Here is a 22911-nt window from a genome sequence, read left to right as displayed (position 1 = left end):
AAATAACAGAAAATAACAGCGCCAAAAATACAATATCACAAGTAATGCAGCAGATATAACTTTACTTACTTTTCTCATTCACGCACACTCTGAGGAAAAATGACACCCGCAATAACGTCCGAACCGACGGACGATCTCTGTAGTACTGAATATTAACTGAAATGACGAACGCCTATCTCTATCATACTGCATACTAACTACGTGACAACGAACACCTATCTATACCGTACTGCATACTAACTGCATGACATCAGGTAAAATACACAAACCAGTGCACACTTTTCTACTCTGTTACAAGCACTGAATAAACGAGAGAAAACATGAAACATAAAGCATGATTGACTAAATAATAACAACTCTAACATAACTTTGGGGCCTTTTCTACAAATACAGTCTGTTAGCTTAGAAAACTGGTGGGTTTCGCTAGGATGTGAGGATATGTAAAGGTGGTATATCATCTGCATAGAGTTGAAAACTTTGAAATGTTGTGTTTCCTGATGATGTCTATAGAGGTAACATATATAACGAGAACAGGACAGGACCTAGAACTGATCCCTGCGGTACACAGGTAAGGAGTGCCACATTTCCGGCTGACGTCAGAGGTATCCAGGCCAATCACAACATACAGATTAGCTGGCGAACACAGAGCTTATCAAATCGATGAGTTTTGTACAAAATCAGTGGGTTTGAGGAAGACAGGATATCTGGAGCTACAAAAATGTGCGGTATATAGAAAATAATATGTTTTTACACCATAAACCACGCAAACACATTTTATTATACCAAATACATAAAATAACCATGAAATAGGTGCACTTTAAGAATGTGATTGACCAGTACAAAATTAATGTATTAAAAAATATGCTTATTCACTACTGCATTGAACTGCGACTTTCACTTCTGAAACTTTGTGCACACATTTGTTTTTGCAGTTTCCTCCACTAAAGGTGGCCAGGTTGCAGTAACTGAGGCCGTGTTCTGGTGGGGAAGTGATGTTATACCCTCTAAAGTGGGTGAGAGATTAAAGCTAGTAGAAATCCTTACAAAGTTAATGAAGTGAAAGTGATGTATTTGCTAATGTATGGTAACCAATACTTGGAAGGTGACCTCTGAACTTAACCAATCCAGTGAGTAGTAAACACACACACACACACACACACACACACACACACACATTTGCCATATAGATTACCATTTGTATAGTTATTTACATTTAGTCATTTAGGGAACGCTTTTGTCCAAAGTGACTTACAGAAATGAGGTAACAATAAAAGCAATTAGATCAACACAAAAACAGCCATACATAAGTGCACTAGAACTAATCTCATCAAGTCTAAAACAGTATCAAGTTTTTTTCTATCCTTTTTTTAAGGACAGAAAAGATAAAGATAGAAAAAGATATTAAACTCAGTATTAGTATGTGAGGTGTTGGGAAAGAGATGGGTTTTTAGCTGAAGATGGATACAGTCAGCAGATTTTGTCTCAACCGGCAGATCATTCACAGATTTTAAAACATCAATTGTTTTGTAATTGTGAATGCCCCACATGTAAACAGACTTTACTTCAATCTCAATAGCAGACAAACATAATTTTCATGCTTGTCAGAAAAACATGAGACTTAAACCTTAATAATACCTTAATCACTTCCTGCAGAATACTACCATATCTAGGAGTGTGAGAACACTTGGAAAATATAAACTGATCACTAAATAAACCAATATTTATTTATTTTTTATTTGTTTAGATACAGAAACAAACACCAGATTATTTGTGTGATCTATGAACTCCTCAGTTTATTCTCAATGAACCCGGTGAGTCCTCGCTGCATTAAACAGCGCCCCTCCATTGGCCCGATGGAAAAGCGCGAACTATGACGTCACTCGCGCCGCCGCTTGTCTGTTGGTTTCAGGGACATTTCAGTTATGAAGCGCGTGACGCCCCAGTTGAAGTTAACGTGGAGATCACAGCTTAACTAAGGCAAGTGAACAGCGGGTTATATCTATGCACGTGTACATATGTTTAAATATGCTGTTATATAGTATGAGTAGATGGGTTAGTAACGCTGTTGACTGTTGCGCCGCGCGCGCTGAAAACGCCCGCCATTGAGCAGCTCGTGCAACTGGTCGAAGCAAAGCTTGCCATGCATCGAAGTTTACTTCACTTTTATTAGTTCAGTTTACCTAGACGGCGAATTCTTGCACCGTAAAATTGTTGCAGGCTGCATGTTTAAAACAGTGAATAATGTAAATACATTTGGCGTTTTCACAAATCTTTAATAATTTACCTCTTCGTTCGGTGCTTGCTACTCGTCATTGTACGGCTAAAGTACACGATAAACAAACACAGACATTTCAGGTCGACTGTAACATAAAACAACGATCCAATATGTTTATGTCATGACAGTAATAGATAACCAAAGCAGAAGTTAGCCTGTTAAACTTATTTCGCCCTTAAGTCTGTTCCCTACCCCTATGTGTTTCTTATAACGTTTTTATCAAGTTTCGTTTATCACTTTTTTTTTTTGAAAGATAAAAGAGTTGAATGGGTTATACTAAAAAAGCAAATATATTATGTATTCTATAATAACATTTCTTTTACCTTATATCTTATGTCGTCTTCCTTTCTGTCCCTATTATTTGTTCTAAAATGACAATGTTTACATACTTAATAAATATAACGCACGCACGCACATGATGTAAAGTGTTATTAATATATACCAAGACCTATGCATATTAACTTGTATGTAAACATATTATTTTTATAATAGTTTTACAAAAAACACGTAGGCTATAAATATGAGGAAAAAATAATAGAAACAGAAAAATTATTAATGGTTTAATATTGGTATTATATAGAATACATAATAGTATTGCTTTTAAATGTACTTTAGCCATTCATACTGTAAAAATAATTGAATTACCAATAAAAAAAACAATAGGGCTTGGGCATCATGACGTCATTACTTGGCATGGCGGCCATGTTGATTGGCTCCTTTACTGCTCCTCGGACTACTGCGCTCTGTACTCCCTTTCAGTCGTGTGTCTTAATTTGATTAATTTGGCATTATTATTTTAACTATGGTAAATCGTTGCTGTATTAATAAAAGAGTAACACTTTACATTTAAAATGACAGATAAGGACAACACTTCATTATGTTTTATTCTATGCAGGAAACCAAACATTAACCTTAACCCCTCAGTAATGTGAATACATGACGTATAAATGACATTTATATATACAACAGTGAAGTTTAACATCTGAATATTAATTTATATAGCTTAAGTCAACATTGAACATTGAAAATAAAGGAAATTTTCCGGGTTACTCACCCAGGAAAATTTCAACATTCTGTCGTACTACAAAACTGCTGCATTAACTATGTGAGTTGTGAAGCTAGGTCGTACGTGACTTTGCTTACAGATTGGCGTGAATTTCAGATCAAATATTCTATATTTCTATATTTCAAATTTCTTTATTTCTATAGCACTTTACAGCAGCCACAAGGTGCCAAAAGTGCTTCACATCAGATACAAATAACACATCATTTAAAAACACAACATACAAATAAAGGAAAGAAAACAAAAATTATAAAACATAGAAACACTAAGCTATAATTACTTAACATCATCAAGTTACACCACTACTGCGCATCAAATGCCAATTTAAAAAAATAAGTTTTAAGTTTGGTTTTGAATAGGGCAACCTTGGTTATAGTACGCATATCAGGCGGTTTCAGCTGTTTAGAATTTGTGCTCTCACAACAACCACGCTGTTATCTTAAAAAGGCTCTTTATTCACTCTTTTTTCATATGGATCCAAACTGTTAAGGGCGATTTATAGTCGTGCGTAGGTCCTACGCCGTAGCCTGTGCGTAGCTCTGCGCGTCGGCTCTACGCGGACAGAAAGCTCTGTGATTGGTCCACCAGAACCCCTCCCGTCAGGTAAAAAACTGCGTCATAGGTATTTCCGTTTGAGACGGTGAAAACAAAGATGAGCCAAGTTGAGGAGTGATTTAACTCAAACTGAAACATAAGTCGCTGTTTATTTACTTCCATCATTGCTGGTCTTCTCAAATTATACACAACAAGTTGCTATTTCTTCTTCGTTTGTGGGTTAACTTGCTTAGCTTCTTCTTCTGTGACAACTTCTGCTGCTATTGTGGTTACACGCGTGATTACTGCCAACCAGCGGTTTCGCGTGTGTTTGCACGTCGACGCGGACGGCGACGCACAAGTATAAATGAAAACCGACGCGGAACTTACGCCGTCGCGGCTACGCCGTAGGACCTACGCACGACTATAAATCGCCCTTTAATAGTTCCAATTTTGTCCACATATCGGTCCCTGGCTTCCCTATAATGTATCCCGGTAAAATCCACATCCTTTTTGGGATTATAACATATTTTTTCTTTTTTTTCATTTACCCAACTCTGCTTCTTCTCCTCGTTCGACTTGCTGTATGTTTACATTGGCGAGGCCATCAACATGGCCGCCATGTCCCAGAATGCAACGCGGCACCCAAGCCCTATACATATACATTACATACATGCACACATCTCAAGGTCGAAAATGACGTCATACTGCCAAAAAAATTTTCAGTGCTTTGGCCTCATGTTATGTTGTTTTTTTTCTATTACAGATCACTGTTGTTATATTTTATTTGTTGTATTTTTCTTGTCCTTCAGGAAGTAATGCATCAGATAATGATGGTGTGATGGAGACTGAATATGATTGATCCGAAACAAACAACAGTATGTGTCCAGCACCAGCAGTCAGATGTTGATCTGAGACCCAGAAATCAGACTAATCAGTGCGGAGCCATGAAGAGAATATCAAAGGCCAGTAACATTAATGTTGTGCTGGAGAATGAGTCGGTTTGGAGTCGTTTTCACAGCGTAGGTACAGAGATGATAGTAACCAAGCAGGGCAGACGCATGTTCCCCTGTTGTCGTTTTCGCCTCTGTGGTTTGGACCCGAAACTCAGGTACTTACTGCTCATGGACTTTGTGCCGTTGGATGACTACTGCCACAGGTGGAACGGAGAGACGTGGGAACCGGATGGACCTGGCGAACCTCATATTCAGAGTCAACCTTGTTTTCACACCGAGTCTCCAGCTCTGGGTCAGTACTGGATGGATGGTCCGGTTTCCTTCTATAAAGTCAAATTAACCCACGGCACCATAGACCAGGACGCTTCTGTGGCTTTGCGTCCCATGCACCGTTACCAGCCTCGCCTTTACATCATTCCTGTTAGTGTGGGTGACTGCTCGACAGTTTCATTGGAGGGCCCAGAAGTCCAGATGTTTACCTTCACCAAAACAGAGTTTTATGCGGTGACGAGCTACCAGAATCCAAAGATGAATCAGCTTAAAATCGACTGCAATCCTTTTAGGTTGGCCTTCAGAGAAGACAGCGAGAAAAATTTCATACATGCTGTGACCGATAGGCGTCAATCGCAGTCTACTGTCAATCACAGTCACCGTGAGAACTCAGACAATATAGACCACATGTAGGTCATTTCATTTCTTATTGAACCTAATCAAACTGTAAAACGGTTAATTTAGTATCTATAAGGTCCATCTCATGTAGTCTGATGTGGTGATCATGGAGATGTAGTTCATCACATAGACACTAACGGCTGTTTTCCAGCTAGTAGTTTGTAGCAATTTCCCAGAAATGGGTTATTATTTTTGGGGCGGTTTCCCGGACTGGGTTTAGATTAATCCAGGACTAGGTCTTAGTTATATTAGGACATTTAAGTAATTTTTACAAAGGAACCTTGCAAAAAACAATACAGGTGTGCATCTTGAGACAAAACAATAGCACTGATATATGTTAAGACACGACTTATATATTTGTAACATGACAGTGTTTCTTTCTTTCTTTATTTGTCTGGCAGTTCAACACACACTTTTGCCAAATCAGAGTCTGATGTAGAGGAGGATCGAGTGTTATTAGACAGGAAGAGGCTCATCAGATGCTTCACAAGAGGAGATTCGGCACCGGATGGATATGTGTCGTCTTTAGATTATTGTGAACATACTGAACGCTTGAAATCATGTGAGGTACCAGCAGGTTCTTCTGAAGCTCTTCGTCTCTCCGGTAAAGACGAAACCTCAGATCATGTCTCTATGAATAAGTCTGCTCCTACAAATGTCTCAGTCGCGACGCCCTCCTCACTTCACGGGATAAAGAGCGTCACCAGTCAGCAGAGATCTGCTGACCTCACAAGGTCACGTCCCTCTGATATCTTCATGTCAAGGAGTGTTTATTGTAGATCGAAGCGCTTGAGGAGAGCAAGGAAAGCCAAGTCTAAATGGTGGTCTAATGTGAAGTATAAAAAAGCTGTCGTTCATCTCGACCCTGCTGACGTGTCCGTGCAGCCGGACCTTGAGGATGTGGATGGCATGTTGTTCGTGTCTTTTGGTGTGAAGGTCTGTTAAGTTACAATTTTTACATATGAGATTTTATATGACGGAGATCTGAAGCTCCTAATTTTTCTTTTTTGTTTTGAAAAAGCACACACACAGACCCTAAACTCTTCAGACCTTATTTTGATTGGTTTATCTGCATTGTTATTGGGTTAAACCATGTGTTATCTAAAGGGGCAATAAAACATATTTAAACATAAACAGCAACGTTTAGAGGTGATCAAACTGGATTTTTTTCTCTTTCTTAATAGAGTTGTTATAACAGTGCACAATGTGAGAGATTTTAAAATTAAGGATCTAATCTCGATCTATTGTCCAGAATTTACTTGCATTTTCATATACATTTTTGACTACAATATTATAACATTTGTTTTTATTCCACAGGAGGCTCTTGATGTTCATGTTGTAAATATGAGGAGGTCCATGGAGTTGTCATCAGCATCACTCGCTCACATTCAAACTGAGAACTCACAGTCTGATAAAGGTTTGAAACTTTCATTTAACAGATGCTTTTATTCACAGCAATGTGAAACCAATGTGAACGTCTCTATGCTGAACTCATAATGCGGTCTGCGTGTCTTTGCAGAAGTTCATTTACCGCAGGAAGACATCATCTCACGACAGGAGAGCATCTTACTACAACATCTGAAGAAGCAGAAGAACAGACAGATCATTCATCCTCTGCTTTATGACGGTTTGTAAACACAAACCCACACAGAAATAAGTCTTCAGCTTTATACGATTGTACAAGAGGATTGAAATAGTCAAAAGTAAAAGTCCAAATCTCGGTGAGGACAGACAGGCTCAAGTATTCTGTCGTGATAAAACAATAACTAATACTGTCATTGGTTAGAGAGGATTCTGGGGTGAGTGTTTTTGAGAGTAATTGATGAAAATACACTTAACCCTACTAAAAACAATGAACTTAATTATACAGGAATTAGAAAAATGATCTTTCAAAGCATCTCATCATGTTTTATATACGGAGACATCTGAAAGGGGGTACAGACGCGAGGAACAGCGTTGGAAAACATTGTTTTAAATCTGCCTGACCTGTAACTGTCCCACACACGGTTTTCCTTTCTATATAGTTGGGCTGAAACTGAACCTTCTAGATCCAGCTGTACCTGTAGACTTACATTATCTAGGTGTGCGTTTACCTCCACCTGCTGTCAATCTAAACCTGTCAACATCCTCTGGTAAGCAAAACTATTTCATTTATGTGGGAGTGACTTTCAGCATTTTAAGTTTCATGAAAGCTGTCAAGAGGACATATCTTCTTAGTAAAATATAAATTCCACAATTCAGCCTTCAATGACAAACTGCTCTTGTGTATGTCTAGATGTTCAGCTTGTATCACGGGCTAGAAAGACAGAGGATCCGATCAAGACTAAAGGGTGGAAGGAGAACATTCATGAACAGAGCTCGGTGGAGAGTAAGAAAGTTTTATACTAAAAGCATAATGATCAATACTGTAGATAGATTTTCTAATTATCTTCCCGTCCCGATCAGGCTCGATCAACCGCTCTGCATTTTTCTCGGATGAGTTGGAGAAGTATCTTGAAAGAGAGGCACAGCAGATCTGTCAGCGCGCCGCTGTGTTTTCTGCAAGCTCTCCGTCCCCTGTTGTCTACCAGATGCCTGCCAAAAGCAGCAGTTACGTCCGAACATTGGACAGCGTTCTTCAGACGAGAGGCTTGACAGCAGCTCCTCTCACCCCTTCAACAGACTCTCACAAACTACCCAATGTGTTTCCTTCTCAATCTGCTGTGAGAAGGACACCAAGAAACCTCACATCCTCAAAGAGATCCAGGCAAACCACTCCAGCAACAGTCAGCAACAGACTGAAACCCAGAACCACTCGCCATTCACCTCAAGACCGTCATCCTACGATGTCCAGCGACGGAGAGGAGCGCAGACCTTTAAAAAAACTGAGCCCGTGTTCAGCCTTCAATGACTGTGGTAGAGCTGCTAAAAAGCAAAAGATGCTCTTGGAGCATGAACAGGAAGCAGTTTTTCACGGCAAGAGTCGCACATGTGTCACAACAGAGAGAGCCAAGTTTGCTTTGAGTTCACTGCTGACTTCAGATGTAGGTGCATCTTTTACTTTGTCAACATAGAAAATATCTACACAACCTTCTAAAAGTTTGAACGCACCTATCTGAATTTGATTTTTGTGTTTTGAAAGACTGTTATGCTTAAATATATATAATTTGTACGTGTGCATGAAAACTCCTTCAGTACTTAAATCGTGAATACGTTTCATGTCCCTTTTTTATCCGCAGACCTCTCGGTTTTGAGCTTTGCATTTTGTTTAATTGTTGCATTTGATGTGTTTAATCTTTTCAGAAATCTGAGACGACATCGTTCGGTATGCATCTCGTCAGTGAAGATGTTTGCGGTAATGACTTTTGCCGCTTGGGTTGTGTTTGCGAGAGTCTAAACAGAAAGAGACGTGGACCCTTACACTGCAGACGACTTCAGTGCATGTTTGGCTGCGACTGCTTCAAGCACAAAGTTTTTCTCATCCATCCACCAGAAAGAGGCCAAGCACATATCAGGAAGATGCCGCTTATGGCTTTCAGTAAGTCTTCATGGCTTTTTTGTATGGATTTTGGAGTTTTGTTGGATATATCTAAGGATATATTCTGTTGTCTGTTATTAAAGGTTACATAGAATGATTGAACGGGGTATTTATCCTTGTTCTGTGATGTGACATGTAGACAAAAAATGTTTTTGTTTGGGTCTGTAATGCCTTAGAAGCTTGCTAAAAACCTCTCTCAGATAGCTCTATTAGGGTGGGGGATTTTAAACAAGTGGTTTTGCACCTATTTGGCTCCCCCTACTGGCTTAACTTGCAATCTCATTACTGATTGGCTGACTTTGCTGCCACTCAAAAAATGTAGCCAATTATTTTAAAGTGGAGGGGCAGGGAGATGCCTGTGATGTCATAAGCATCAGTTTTTCAGATTGGGCCGTTTTCTGGCTGACATTTCTAAAAGAGGAATTACTATGAGACTGAGATGTTTAGCATGTCTAGCACTTTTTGTATGTTCACGAATGTGGGTAGACTACCATTATTCAACAAAGACAAGGTAAAAATGTTTTTTTCATTCTCTGTCCCCTTTAAACAGCCGTTGCTGATCCAAAACTGAAGTGCAGACCTGAACCTGCGCCCGCTATCACCAGCCTGTGGAACAGAAGATCTGATGATGATGACACCGAGCTCGTCTTTACTCCTGCAGCAGCTCCCGCACTACAACAAGCCGTTCGCTCACGTGTCTATGTTCCTCGCCCGAATCCTGTCGTAAGAATCTGTTCGAAAAATGTTTTGTGTCACAATAATGTCTGTTCATGTGCAGGGCTGAAAGTGCCATGGCCTCTTTTTGTACTTTGATTGATTTGTGGTCAATTTTGGGTAGTACACAATGGTTTAATATAATGTTATATAATATTGTATACACACGGAGCACAGGTGGTCTGATTCTGTACAATGCAAGACGATTTGACAAATTTGATGTCAGAGAACCACTCTGCTTAGATTGTGGGTTGATTTTTTTTGTTTATCAAACTATTATGTCCACACCCAGTACTTAAAGTGTTGTTACCGGACTCTGGCTCAAATAGATTTCAGTTTGCTGGATTGGCAGTTTGCTTGTTTTTCTCCTGTGCTGTGTTTGTCCCATGATGATGATTTGTCCGTTCCTGTTTGCAGGTGCGGGAATTGGAGAAAGATCCAGTTTACAGGTACTTAGAAAGCAAGATGACGTGCGCTCGTGTTCGAGAATACAACAGTAATCCACCGCCACAGTTTCACATACTACCCGTCATGAAGAATGTACAAGAGCCAGATAACAAGGTAGATTATGCACAGTGTGAAGAAACTCTTTTAACTTTTGTGTGATTGACTGTTGAGCTTGTAATGAGACGTGTGTTGTGAAAAGGGCTAAACAAGTGATTGTGTATTGATCTCACATGCATCTCATTATCGGGTCTTTGTTGCTTTTCACATGAATTTAAGACCAGTGAAGAATCTGGACAGCTTCCTACGCATGAACATCTGATGTCTCCAAGTTCAGGTTAGTTGGGCAACAGTATTTTATATTTTTGTACGTACTGTTAGACTGTCTTTGTACTTTATAATTTGAGTTTCCCGTTGTAGACGCGAACCCTACAGCGTCTGGAGTGAACACAGGAGATCCAGAACCCACTAAAGTTCTTGAAATCATTTCCAAGTGTAACTGGGAGGCCCAACGGTCTCTGTTGCTTAAGAAACTCTTTCACTGCATCAAAATGGACCTCCTCTCATCATCTCTCTTCATCGACATCTACAAAGTGGATCTTCTCTCTACAACTCTTAAAAAAGACGAGGGACGCTGCACGTTAAGCTACAAGGTCTGCGTCTCCCTCAGTCAGACGTCCAAACTGACGGATGAGCCAAAGAAAATCATGAATGAGGGAAAAATCACCAATGAACAGACAGATGTCAACACTTCTGTTCGTCATCAATTCCACAAATGCAGTAGTAATGACCAGCAAGTCCGAAATATTGCTGAAAAGCATTTTCCTCTTCGGTCTCGTGTTGTTCCCGCTGGTTGCTTAAAGGCCAGCATGAAGACGCCTGCGTGCGCCCGCCCAATTCAGGTAATTTCTTGTATATTTTGAGTAATCAGACACAGATCAAGTCTTTGATTCCTGCAGCTTTGGACTTCTTTGTGCTGGCTGATAAACCTTAAAAAATCCATACGGATATCAGATGTATGCTTTTGCTCTTAAATAGTTCAGGTTCTGGATTCATTTGTGATGTTCTTGCTCTGAAACCCTCATGACCTTATTTTTCTTGACAACAAGAGGACATCATTCAATGAATGTCTTGCTAGGTGGCTTCAATACAATAAATTAAGTTCTAAACGTAGGTTCGGGAGGAGCCTAAAACATTCAGTCCTGTCAATCATCTCGAGAGCCTATTTAAGCGAGTTAATCTCCACGCCTCACATTGACGATTCATCCGGCATCCCTCCTCCTCCCCAATTCTCCTCCTTTATCTTGCCCCTTTTCTCTATCTGCTCAGTGTTACAATGGGGGGGTTCTGAACTTGGGGCTCGAGCCGAGTCTCGGGTTCGAGCTCCCTCTGAGGACAGCAAGCCAAAGTTCATTTTACTATCATTCAATAGACTGAATGCGCAGGCGAACTAGGGAACAGAACATTATGATGTACTTTCAGACTGTATATAAACCTATACATGTGCAGTCTGTATATTTACTCAATCATGATGTTTTGTCATTACATGAAATGATCTCTCGTTGTCTGAAGAAAGAAACTGATGACAACTGCATGTTGGTTTCTGCTGTTCAGTAAAGGGTGATCAGTCAGAAAAAACATCATTTCAATCAAATTTCAAAATTTTGAGGCAAGAACTTTCCAGCAAAATCATGGAGAATATTTCATATATGGGTTAGTCTTTATTGAGGATACATAAGCTCTAATCTTCTACTTATTTATTTATTTCAGGTCAATGGAAAAACATACAGCCAAGCAAAATTGTTTTTGGGCCAAATGGGATCACTGCATCCTACAAACCGTCTTGCTGCGTACGTCACTGGCAGGATGAAGCAAATGTGTCAAAGTCGGTCTCAGAGCAGATTAATTTCAGCTGCACAACCACATGACTCTGCCTCGAACTCTTCATCAACACCTAACTCTATCACTTCACGTAAGCCCAGACTAGTTTCTAATATTATCCCAATCTTCATACCCTCACCCAAACCTGCAGGAAGTGTCAGCGGCGTTTCACAACCCAACCTTGATCAAACACCTGCTAAGCCTGATGTAGTTCTCCCAGCTGCTGCTCTTCCACCAGGTCAACAGGTCGTTCTGCAGCCGGTCCCAGGTGTGAGTGGGGAAAACTTCTGTCAATTTAATGGACAAATGATTAAACTAGTTCCTCTGCCGACAGTTTTACCTGTTCGGCTGCAAACCAGTCCCAGCTGCAAAGGTCAGTACCGTAACATCGTCTTTACTGTTATTCTGAATGATTTCAAAATAGATTTCAAGAGGCTGCACACCTCCAAGTGGAAAGTGCCAGATTTGTGTATTTGATAAACACGATATTCTCATCCTTTTTATTATAGGTAACACTGAACAAGAACCACAAGCCACTCCAAAGACCTTTTTGCTGCCCGGACTGGCCGGCCTTAGCTTTACTAGCGGTGCTACAGTTCACAGTTTACAGAATGGTCTTACTGGTAAGCCAGGAATGTTTTCCTTTCGGATTTGCCCACCTGCTAAAGACCAGACGGGAAAACCAGGAGAAACTGACTCCACAATATTACTCCCTGGAGGCTTCAGGTTACTGAAACTGCCCTCGGCAGAGAACAGCCCGTCTGCCTTCATTCCCTTAGGATCACATCTGATGAACAAATGCACAGCAACAAAATCCAGCCAAGATTGTGAAGGTCCTTCAGCATGTAATGACTCCATACAGACTCTCAGTAAGTCCAAAACCATCGCTAATAACTCCACTCAAGAGACTCATAATAGTTCATCTATTGAACCTAACGTTGAACAGAAGAATCAGATTGTTTGTGGTCCAGATACAGACAGCATGTCACGCTCCAGCCATGTAGAAGACACTAATGAAGGTCCAATGAGACACAAATCCTCCGTTCATATTAAAACAGAGCAGAGTGAAATTCCAACTAACCCTAATGAACCTGAACACCGTCTGGTATCTAAAGATGTTTCTATAAAAACTGAGCCACATGAGTCTAAGTCTGAACCTGTTGATTATCCAGCAAATACAGACACATTGTTTGGTATAAACCCTGATAACACTGAACAAAGTGATGATGAAAAGTTTTTCATTATTAAAGTAGAGACTTGTGATGAAACATCAGGAAATGACCAGTTCCCCGATCACACTAAAAACAACAGGAGCCCACAGAAAGAAGACTCGCCATCCAGACGCCTAAACACGGATGACCGGGTCCAACCCCCTGGAAATAATTTTCCACTTCTCAAAACAGGTGATGGCCCAGTTTCATGTGAGGTCTTCAGACAGTCCATTAACGGCCCAAGACGGACTATCAGATCTTTCATCTTCTCTGACATCCTAAAGGGCGCCCAGCAAGATTCAAGAGACAATAAAGTTGAAATACTCAAGTGGCCGTTTAAACGAAAGCAGCCAGCTGAGAACTCGGATGAGGAAGAAGAGGAAGAAGCACAAGATGATTGTAACTCTTCAGTTGATGGTGAATTGAGTTCAAGCCTCAATGACTCTGATAACATCTCCATGTGTTTCGGTGATGATTGGACCTCAGATGACAGTGTAAGTAAAACTATTTGCACGTTTACTAAAATAAATAAATATTTCACCATGGAAATGAACTTAACTAGTGAGGTTTTTCTAATCGTAGAATGAGACGTGTAGTGAAGAAGATATTGACATTGAGACGTATGAAGAGAACAATGAAATGATGAACATCTTTCGGTTACGGGCAGAGGCCAGAAGGTAAAACAACAACACTTTTTATTTCTTTAATGGCATTTAAAACATCATCATTGATTTAATGTTTCATGCAGCTGCTGAGAAATATACTGAAGCTCTTGTCAAATCTTTCTTCTCAGGAAATCACAGAAAGTAAAAAAGCACAGACGAAGAGTAAGTTTATACTGAAAGATTAATTACATATCAAATAAAACTTTGTGTTTGCATTAAATACTGTATGTTTGTGTGTGTAAATATTAGTTATACCACCGGTCTGTTGAATGCTTTATTCTCATTGGCTGAGAAATGTTTTTTTTTTCTTATAATTTAACGGACTGTCGTCAATTATTCCTTATGTATATATAAATACACAAATACATGTGTGTGTGTGTGTGTGTGTGTGTGTATATATATATATATATATATATATATATATATAGTTAGATTTAAAAATATTTTATATTATATATCAATTTAAAAATGATTGATTAAGATAAGTTGTATTCATCAGTAATAGACTTTGATCTCATAAATCCTTTTTGTTTAGCAGAAACATGTTAATATAATATTCTTGTTTTGCAGCCGAGAGATAAATGGAGTGGATTTAAGGCGAGACGGACGGAGGGTGATGCAGTGGAGCGTGTGTCTGATCTGTGTGTGTATAAACGAGCTTGGTATCTGAATGAGTCGGCGAGGAAACGGAAACGCCGCATGGAGTTACATCAGTACTTTATATCATTATACAGAACTGTGAATGCTGAAAAACAGAAGATGAACATTAGGGATGTTCTGGATCAGGTGCATCATCATCATCATCATCTCTGAGGTTTTGATATGTGACATGAAGTGAAGGGTAGATGTGGAGCTCAAGTCTAACAGATTCGTTCATTTCAGGCTCGTCATACGATTGAAGCTCTTGAACGCCGTAGCAGTTCTCTGATGGACAAGAAGAAATCTTTGCTTCAGAAACAGTCCAAATACATTGCTTTACTTTCACAGCTCTCTGGTACACACAATTATTCAAAACATCAATGTTTCTTTTAAAAGTCTGCTTTCAGATTCTTATTTTATAAAAGAAATATGCTGTTGAATAAGGCAGTTTTGTCTTGTTACTCATTTAGCAGCAACAGCAGGATCAATCTTACAACAAGCTGGCCAAGAAACTGCACAAGAAACACATTTACACAAACATTCAGGTGAGTTTTTTCTTATTAATATATCTCATATTTTCTTCCAGTCGGTTGTTTTAAATTGATTACATGAAATATATTTACTGTATGTTCTTGTGTGTTTATTTGTCTCAGTGGCCTATAGGAGACCCGTAGGTTTGCCCAAAGTAGTGCTGCAGTCATTTAACAAGATTTAGACTCGGCTCTCTGCTTGGACATCACCTTACATTTCAAGAGGTGCAAGATGGACACAACAGACAAACAAAAATATCTTCTCGTGAGGAAGAGCTCTTCTAAATGATGGACAAAGCTGCCTATGATCATGTGACACACATCTCACATCTGCCCTTGATGAATACAGCTGATATTTGAATCTAGGCTACAGATAAAAAGAAAAGCAAAGGTTTACCTGATTGTTACGCTTTATATAGGTTAGTTTGCACATATGAATGTATTGAAATGAATCAAGATACTACTGGAGGACCTCATTGAAACCCCACATTGGGGCAGCATTATTATGGCATCTTGTTTAATATTAAACACTGCACAAACTGTGAAATTTATTATTTTAGATTTTTTGTATTAAGTTTAGTCAATTACTGAATTATCGGAGGGGTGTTTTGTATCTACTGACTTTATTATTCAAATGATGTTATTAAAAGCGCTTTAAATGCATTTAAAATTAAATTTAAACATGTTTCAATATTTTGCCTTTAGTGTTGTTTTTAATATATTTATCAGCAGTGCAGAAGTCTAATGAAAGTTAAAGTCCGATATTAAATGTTTTCTCCGTTTGTGACACTACGGGAAAATGTGTTATTAATCACTGTTATGGTCCATATTATATCTTTACAGTGTTTATAAGTTTGCGGTGTCAAAACAAAACTCAGATGAAATGTTTTTGAATTTGAGTATTTTTTTTTTCAAACATAAAGAATGTACATAAATTCAGGGAAATAGAAGACAAGTTATAGACAGAGTTTAACTTGCAGACAATTGAGTAATAATACAAGGAAAAATGAAAACAAAACAAACAAATCAGTTATTGGTTTGCATAAGGTTAAACTGTATAACAGTTATAAACTCAACATCGGAGTAAGAAAAGTGCATAATTTAAATTAAATCTTTTGAATAAATCATCATAACATGTCAAAAAAGTGTACATTTTTTGTTTTTTATAAGTCTAAGAGATGTAACAATGGATCTTATTTCAGTAAGCCATTTTTGTTTGTGAATGAAGAATTTACCATATAAAATAAAAAAGTTGACAGTGTTTTTAAGGAAAAACATCTTAGGATATTCATAATAGAAGATAATATCTTTGATAGTGAAGCTTTTGAAATTGAGTAAAGTTTAAATGATAAACTCACACCGCGTCATCTTTTAAAAAGGAGACGTCATAGATTGCAAAAGCCAATCGGATTCGTCGACGAGTTGATTAGATTGCACTGTTGCAGCTCGGTGTCTGATCTGATCTTATTCTGTCTGATCATTTATTCCTGCAGTATTTTAGTGGACACGTGTGGATTTAATGTGTGATGATATGGAAGGGTTTACTATTAAAAGTCGGATTAAAAATCTTCTGCGCTCTCCGTCAATCAAACTCGGAAAGAATCGATGTCGCGTGACAGACAGTTTGTCCAGTCAGGTAAAGTTAAATAAAGTCAGTTTCACTCCTTAACTAATCACATTACACAACTTCTGTATTATTATATCTACCACTGCGTTTAAGTTAAGTTAGTTTGTAAGTTAATATAATAAAATTGGACAGGTGGTGAAAAGTTTCTCACTTTTTTAAGCATTTGTGGATTTTTCTTGATTTAGTCATTCACAAATGCAGATGATGAATGAGTATACAATAGACTGTAAAAAAATAGGAATATGCACATAAATAAAGCAAACAAATAAGTTTTATTTCTAACGAAGTTTTGTTTTTGCTTAATTAGATTTTTATTGAAAAATATGTTAATCATCTAAAGTTGTAATGTAGTTTATCATACTGAGGCTTTCGTGTACACACACACACCGTAGACACGTGAGATGTGATGTTTAAGTGGATTATAGTGATGATGGATTAAAAACAAACACATCAACACATTCCTGTGCTCGTGACATCAGATGTCAAAGCTCTCAGAGGAGTTCGGGTTAGATGAATCATTAATTTGATGAATAAATGAACCTTTTGTCTTTATGGAAATCATTTCATCTTTATAACTACTACATGTATATCAAAGTCAATGAATCACACAGAACATGTAAGTTAAGGATGAGAACTAAAGAGGTTTACTTGTCCATGTAATTAGGGTTAGGTTATCATGAAAATAATGATGATTGTGTTTGTCTCTTATCAGGTGACTTTGGAAAGAGTTTTAGGTATCACAGCTTCGGGTAACAGCAGTTTAACATGTGACCCATGGTCAGGGACGGTGGCCTATCCGGCCGGGTGAGACTAAAAACAAACATGGACACCCACAACACTGTAGACTTTAATCTTCATAATGTTTCATTAACTATGGGGTGGTTTCCCGGACAGGGATTAGACTAGTCCTAGACTAAAATAAATGTAAGAGCTGTCCAAACTGAAAACATCTTATATCTTAAAATACATCAGTGCCCTTTGTTTTGCCTCAAAATGCACACAGGTAATGTTTTTAGTAAGGCTTGTTTGTTAAAACTAGTTATAATTATTATAATTATTTTTGGGCCATTTTGCCTTTATTGATAGACAGTAATCAAGAGATGACAGGAAAGTAGAGGGGTATGGGATCAAAGGACCCCAAGCCGGGATTCGAACTCGGGTCGCCGGAAGTGCATTTGCACCATATGTTGGACCACTGTCCACTACACCATTGCCTCAGACAAAACTAGTTATATTTTCTAATTAATCTAAGGCCTAGTCCTGGTTTAAGCTAATCCCTGTCCGGGAAACCACCCCTATATGATTGACAACAGCAGAACCATTGTCTTTCATTAAATACAATCACATCAAACAGATCATTAAACTTACATTATGTTTTAAGACTCCTGGAAAGTTACTTAACCTGTTTAGGACATTTAAAGAGAGGAGATGTTGTGTCTTATACTAATCATTCAGTTTAAAGATTAAATCTGTGTGTTTTGTTTAGGTGTGTAGTGGTGTTACTGAACCCCTCCAAAACCAGACAAGAGCATCTCATCAGTTCATCCAGGTACAGAATCTGCCATAACACGTTACTTCAATGTCATCTGTATGTGGCTGACGTGTTGGGAATATTTTGTCCTTCAGGAAAACCATTACAGCCTTGTCCTTCTCTTCAGATGGTAAATATCTGGTCACAGGAGAGGTAAGCGCTGATCTTATTCATTTGTTAGGTCTGATTTTTAAACGTGATTAAAAACTTTAAATGTTTCTTTGCGTGTGACGTCTCTCTTGTTCAGTGTGGATATCTGCCTGCTGTGCGCGTTTGGGACGTGGAGGGCAGAACGCAGGTGGCCGAGTTACAGGAGCACAAATACGGCGTGTCCTGTGTGACGTTTTCTCCCGACAGCAAATACATCGTCAGCGTGGGCTCTCAGCACGACATGAGCGTCAACGTCTGGCTCTGGAAGGTACAACCATCATCCATCAGGCCCTTAAATTCTGCCTCATTATTATTTGCCGTTTACCAGAGTTGTCCACACTTCTGTAGAGAAACTCACTGGTGGCCACAAACAAGGTGTCCAGTAAAGTGACGGCGGTGGCGTTCTCTGACGACAGCTCATATTTTGTCACCGCTGGAAACCGACACGTTCGATTCTGGTACCTGGAATCTTCTCTCCTTAACAAGGTAAAATATCTGAAGGGAACTTTGTGTTTCCCATGAGACAGTAACATCATCTCCTCTTCAGAACAGCAATAATAACATCATATTTAATGAAAGTGTGTATGTATACTGTGCTGTAGTGGATGTGTGATACGTCTGGTGAATACGCTCCGCTATAAACTGCACAATTTCAGCCCCAATGCTCATTTCCAATGTTAATTTCTGTCCTATAAAGTCTTCTTCACGTATGAGACCATTGAGTCTGATGAAATTAAATACAAAAACATCAGATGCTCAATGGGTTTTTCATCTGAGCAGTGGTGGCCGGTGACTTTTTTTCGAGGGCACTCGATGTGAAGTTCGTCACAACATGTATGTAGCCCGTCATGTGTGTGTGGTTCCTTTTTTCAAAATATGTGTTCTGCGTGTCGAGAGATTGTGTGTGCATCACGTGTCTGGTCAAAATAAGTGCCTGCTGCAGACACGTCTAAAGGGTTTATGATAAAAGAGACGCTCGCATGCGTAATCAGAATTTACTGTTAAAGGGACACAAGGCAGCATTTTTATGTTAATAAATCATCTTCGTAAGTCGGTATATGGTTAAATGACTCATTGCATGACGAATGAAGACTCTCTCGCCCGCCCCTACCGTCTGTAGGAAGAATACCCCACTTGCAAGTTCGCTGTATCCGACCCGGTGTCCTTCAGTCTCGTATAGTCTCAGATATAGAACGCATTTACTCCCAGACACTAGGGGGAGCTAGTAGAGAAATAATACTCAGACTTGCCTTGTGTGCCTTTAAGGGTTAGGGTTAGCTTGTATTTTGTGAACATAAGCGTCTCTTTTATCATAAACGGTTTTGACGCGTGTGCAGCAGGCACTTATTTTGACAAAACTTGTGATGTGCATGGTTCACATGATGCAACAAACACATATTTTGAAAACACATATGACACTCCAATCACTTACTATGAATTCGCACCCCTCGGATGAGCAGTCAGCTCTATTATCAACTCTGTTATTTTTCATGATGGGCTGATAAAACCCCGCTCATCTCCACATAACGTGTTCAGCGCTCAGATGATAAACGATCTGAGATGAGATGGTTCTGCTGTCTCTCTTTTTCAGTTTTCGTCCACCGTCCCGCTGATGGGGCGCTCGGGTCTTCTCGGAGATCTTCAGAACAACTTCTTCTGTGATGTGGCGTGTGGTCACGGACAGAAGTCTGAGAGCACGTTCTGTGTCACCTCATCGGGTCTCCTCTGTGAGTTTAATAGCAGGAGGATTCTGGAGAAATGGGTCGATCTGAAGGTTAGTAACTGATCAACTCGATCTTTTGGTTTGAATATGAGTGATGATGTACAGAAACCTTTATAATGCAACACAGTTACAGTAAACTGAGCCGTTTCAGCATTTTAAAGTAGATGTGATTTTTGTTTAATCATTTTAGTATAAATGTGGGATTTTTCAGTTGTAGATGGTGGAAATTGACCTGTGAGGTGGGATTACTTTTTTAGGTTGTGTGTGTGTGTGTGTGTGTATGGTGTTAAAGTTTCAGTGTTTATCTGCATCATGTGACCCTGACAGATGTTAAAGTGATTTATCACTGAGTGATTTGATCACGTGAGAAGTGTGTTATTATCATGATAAAAGATTAGTGAATAGGTAAGAATGTCACATTTTCAGTCTGTGGACATAGTTGTGTACTAAGATGAATCAGTAATGACATCATTTACAGCAAATACTCTTCCTGTCACACACTTTACTCAAATCTATTCCCTGTATTCGCTGCTTTGCCTCAATGCAGAACTGTGAAAGGCGCTGTAGAGATCACAAAACACATTTGATGTCTTTAAGCTTTAGGGCAGAAGATCAACAGTCCGTCATCTTCTTGAATGTTAATGAAAGTGATTTGTGATGTCTGATAATGACACTCTGGTGTGTAGACGACCTCAGCCGCGTCTCTGTCTGTGACTGAAGATCTGATCTTCTGCGCGTGTGCTAACGGAACCGTGCGAGTCTTCAGCCCATCTGATCTGAACTTCGTCTGCACGCTACCACGTCCGCATCATCCGGGTGTCGCTGTTTCTCAGACGAGGTATGAACCTGCTGCAGACACACGGCCCTTTAATTCAGGGGTCTCCAACCCTGCTCCTGGTGAAATACCGTCCCCAACCCCAATCAAACCCAGCTGAAGAAGCTAATCCAGGTGTTTGATAATTACAGACTGGTGTGGTGGAGCTGAAGTCTTCAGGGTTGGAGACATCTGCTCTAAATCTGAGCCCGTGAATATCAATCTGATGAAAACCTCTCCTTTCATTCATTCATTCATTCTTTCTTTTCTTTAAATGTGCATCTTATTAAACACAGACATTTGTTTCAGGAGTTCGTATTTTCCCCTCACATGTATTCATCAGTCACCTGTTCCTCAGGAAGCCAGGTCCTCAGTATCCAGACTCTGTGGCGGTGACCTATGACCCTGTGAACCGCTGGCTGTCGTGTGTGTATAGCGATCACAGCTTGTACGTGTGGGACACGCGAGATCTGCAGAAAGTGGGCAAAGTTTATTTTGCTCTGTATCATTCTGCATACATCCGGGACCTGCAGGTGAACATTGATGAAAATGTTGAGGATAGAAATTTATTAAAGCACAACATTACATCCTTTTATTTATGAACTATTTTGAAAATTGAAAAGTACAGGAGTGTCTTTGTCTTGAGGATTTCTGCATTTATGATTTATGAAAACAAATGTTTAAACACATTATTGTAGGCAGTCAGAATGTAAGGTGACGTCCTGTGTTCCAGATGTTTCCTACGGACACGGACGACTCAAAAGCAGTGCCCGGTTCCTCCGGATTGTTCTTAAGCTGTTCGGCGGACGGCACAGTCCGGATGTGGAGCTTGGAAAGCGTTTCCAGCAGCAGTTTGTTAAGTAATGTGAGTCCAGAAAAATAAAATGATGAGCAAAGTGATTTACTAATTGATGTACTGAATAAAGTGATTTAAAATATTCTCAGGATCTTCATAAAATCATCTACACAGACGACACCCTGCTGGATATTGAGGGAACTGCAGTTAGTAGTTCAGAGAAAAGTGAGGGAGAGAGCAGAAACTCCATTAGTACCATCTGTGTCAGTCCAGATGCCCGACACCTGGCGTCAGGGGACAGAAACGGCACGCTCAGGTACGCGTCAATCATCTATTACCAGCAGGGGCAAGATGTTTTATATGCACACGCAACCAAAATGTCATTTCTTTAGTTACAAAACTGTGTTGACAGGGTTCATGAGTTGACCTGTATGAAGGAGATTCTGAAAGCTGATGTGCACGAGTCTGAGATCAGGTGTCTGGAGTACTCTAAACCTCACACAGGTGTGCATGCAAACAATTAAATCTGACACAGTCACCTCAGATGAACACCGTGTGTATTGTAGATGTAAACGTGTGTGATTTGTGACGCAGGCATGAATCTTCTGGTGACAGCGAGTCGAGATGTGTTAATCCATGTGTTGGATGTAGATAAAGGTTACAGTCTGATTCAGACACTGGACCATCACACTTCATGTGTCACTGCTGTGCACTTTACCGGTGAGAATATCAATGACCTTCGGCTTTTACATGAGCAACTATTACACTCTTCATGATTTTACCTCTGTAATCCAAAGGCTGCACTAAAGTAAGTTATTGAAAATCTCTTCTCTTGGACTCCACACTGGCTTTATGCGTGTAGCCTTAGCCTAGTGGTTAGAGAGTTGGGCTTGTAATCTGAGAGTTGCTGGTTTGAGTCTCACGGCTGGCAGGTTACGACTGTGTGCCCTTCAGCAAGGCTCCTTAACCCCAATTGCTCCACGTGCGGTATTATAGCTGCCCACTGCTCTGAGCAAATGTACAATACTTTTCAAACGTGTCAGTTTCACTTTATGTACATAATGAACACCTGAAGTAGTATTTAGCTGTATGCTTGCTTGCTTTAGTTTTATAAGTCATAACTTGGCAAAGATGAAATCATTTTGTATTATTGTTTATTTTTTAATTTTTTT

At 39.5% G+C, this 22911-nt stretch overlaps 2 protein-coding genes across 4 annotated transcripts in view; both read left to right on the top strand.

Moving 5' to 3' along the window:
• Window positions 1-1881: 1881 nt before the first annotated feature.
• Window positions 1882-16186, top strand: mgab (MAX dimerization protein MGA b). Of its 3 annotated transcripts, XM_073811370.1 has the most exons (22): window positions 1882-1977; window positions 4685-5508; window positions 5899-6433; window positions 6815-6914; window positions 7017-7124; window positions 7522-7629; window positions 7773-7865; window positions 7943-8520; window positions 8780-9014; window positions 9565-9737; window positions 10146-10289; window positions 10452-10509; window positions 10593-11074; window positions 11943-12426; window positions 12563-12922; window positions 13457-13758; window positions 13847-13941; window positions 14058-14091; window positions 14500-14715; window positions 14812-14923; window positions 15039-15113; window positions 15222-16186. In XM_073811370.1, exons 2-22 carry the CDS (start codon window positions 4727-4729, stop codon window positions 15281-15283), a joined length of 5136 nt encoding a protein of 1711 aa, XP_073667471.1. In that variant the 5' UTR covers window positions 1882-1977; window positions 4685-4726; the 3' UTR covers window positions 15284-16186. The 3 variants fall into 3 exon arrangements, with proteins under 3 accessions (XP_073667471.1, XP_073667470.1, XP_065112690.1); XM_073811369.1 differs by having other exon boundaries at window positions 12563-13758; XM_065256618.2 differs by having other exon boundaries at window positions 1899-1981; window positions 4689-5508; window positions 12563-13758.
• A 397-nt stretch (window positions 16187-16583) lies between these two features.
• LOC135738520 (mitogen-activated protein kinase-binding protein 1-like) overlaps window positions 16584-22911 on the top strand; it is a 41170-nt gene continuing 34842 nt past the window's right edge. Inside the window, exons 1-13 of the mRNA XM_073811492.1 lie at window positions 16584-16734; window positions 17438-17529; window positions 18212-18274; window positions 18352-18409; window positions 18504-18674; window positions 18755-18892; window positions 19998-20180; window positions 20816-20967; window positions 21302-21476; window positions 21677-21808; window positions 21889-22055; window positions 22152-22243; window positions 22334-22459. Of these exons, the coding sequence (XP_073667593.1) occupies window positions 16618-16734; window positions 17438-17529; window positions 18212-18274; window positions 18352-18409; window positions 18504-18674; window positions 18755-18892; window positions 19998-20180; window positions 20816-20967; window positions 21302-21476; window positions 21677-21808; window positions 21889-22055; window positions 22152-22243; window positions 22334-22459 (1666 nt within the window). The 5' untranslated portion in view covers window positions 16584-16617. The remainder of the gene's footprint in view (window positions 16735-17437; window positions 17530-18211; window positions 18275-18351; window positions 18410-18503; window positions 18675-18754; window positions 18893-19997; window positions 20181-20815; window positions 20968-21301; window positions 21477-21676; window positions 21809-21888; window positions 22056-22151; window positions 22244-22333; window positions 22460-22911) is intronic.

This window comes from Paramisgurnus dabryanus, chromosome 12 (assembly GCF_030506205.2).
Source record: "Paramisgurnus dabryanus chromosome 12, PD_genome_1.1, whole genome shotgun sequence".
NCBI classification, from domain to species: Eukaryota; Metazoa; Chordata; class Actinopteri; order Cypriniformes; family Cobitidae; genus Paramisgurnus; species Paramisgurnus dabryanus.
The sequence above is the reverse complement of the archived record's forward strand: the minus strand, read 5'-3'. Positions and strand labels throughout refer to the sequence as shown.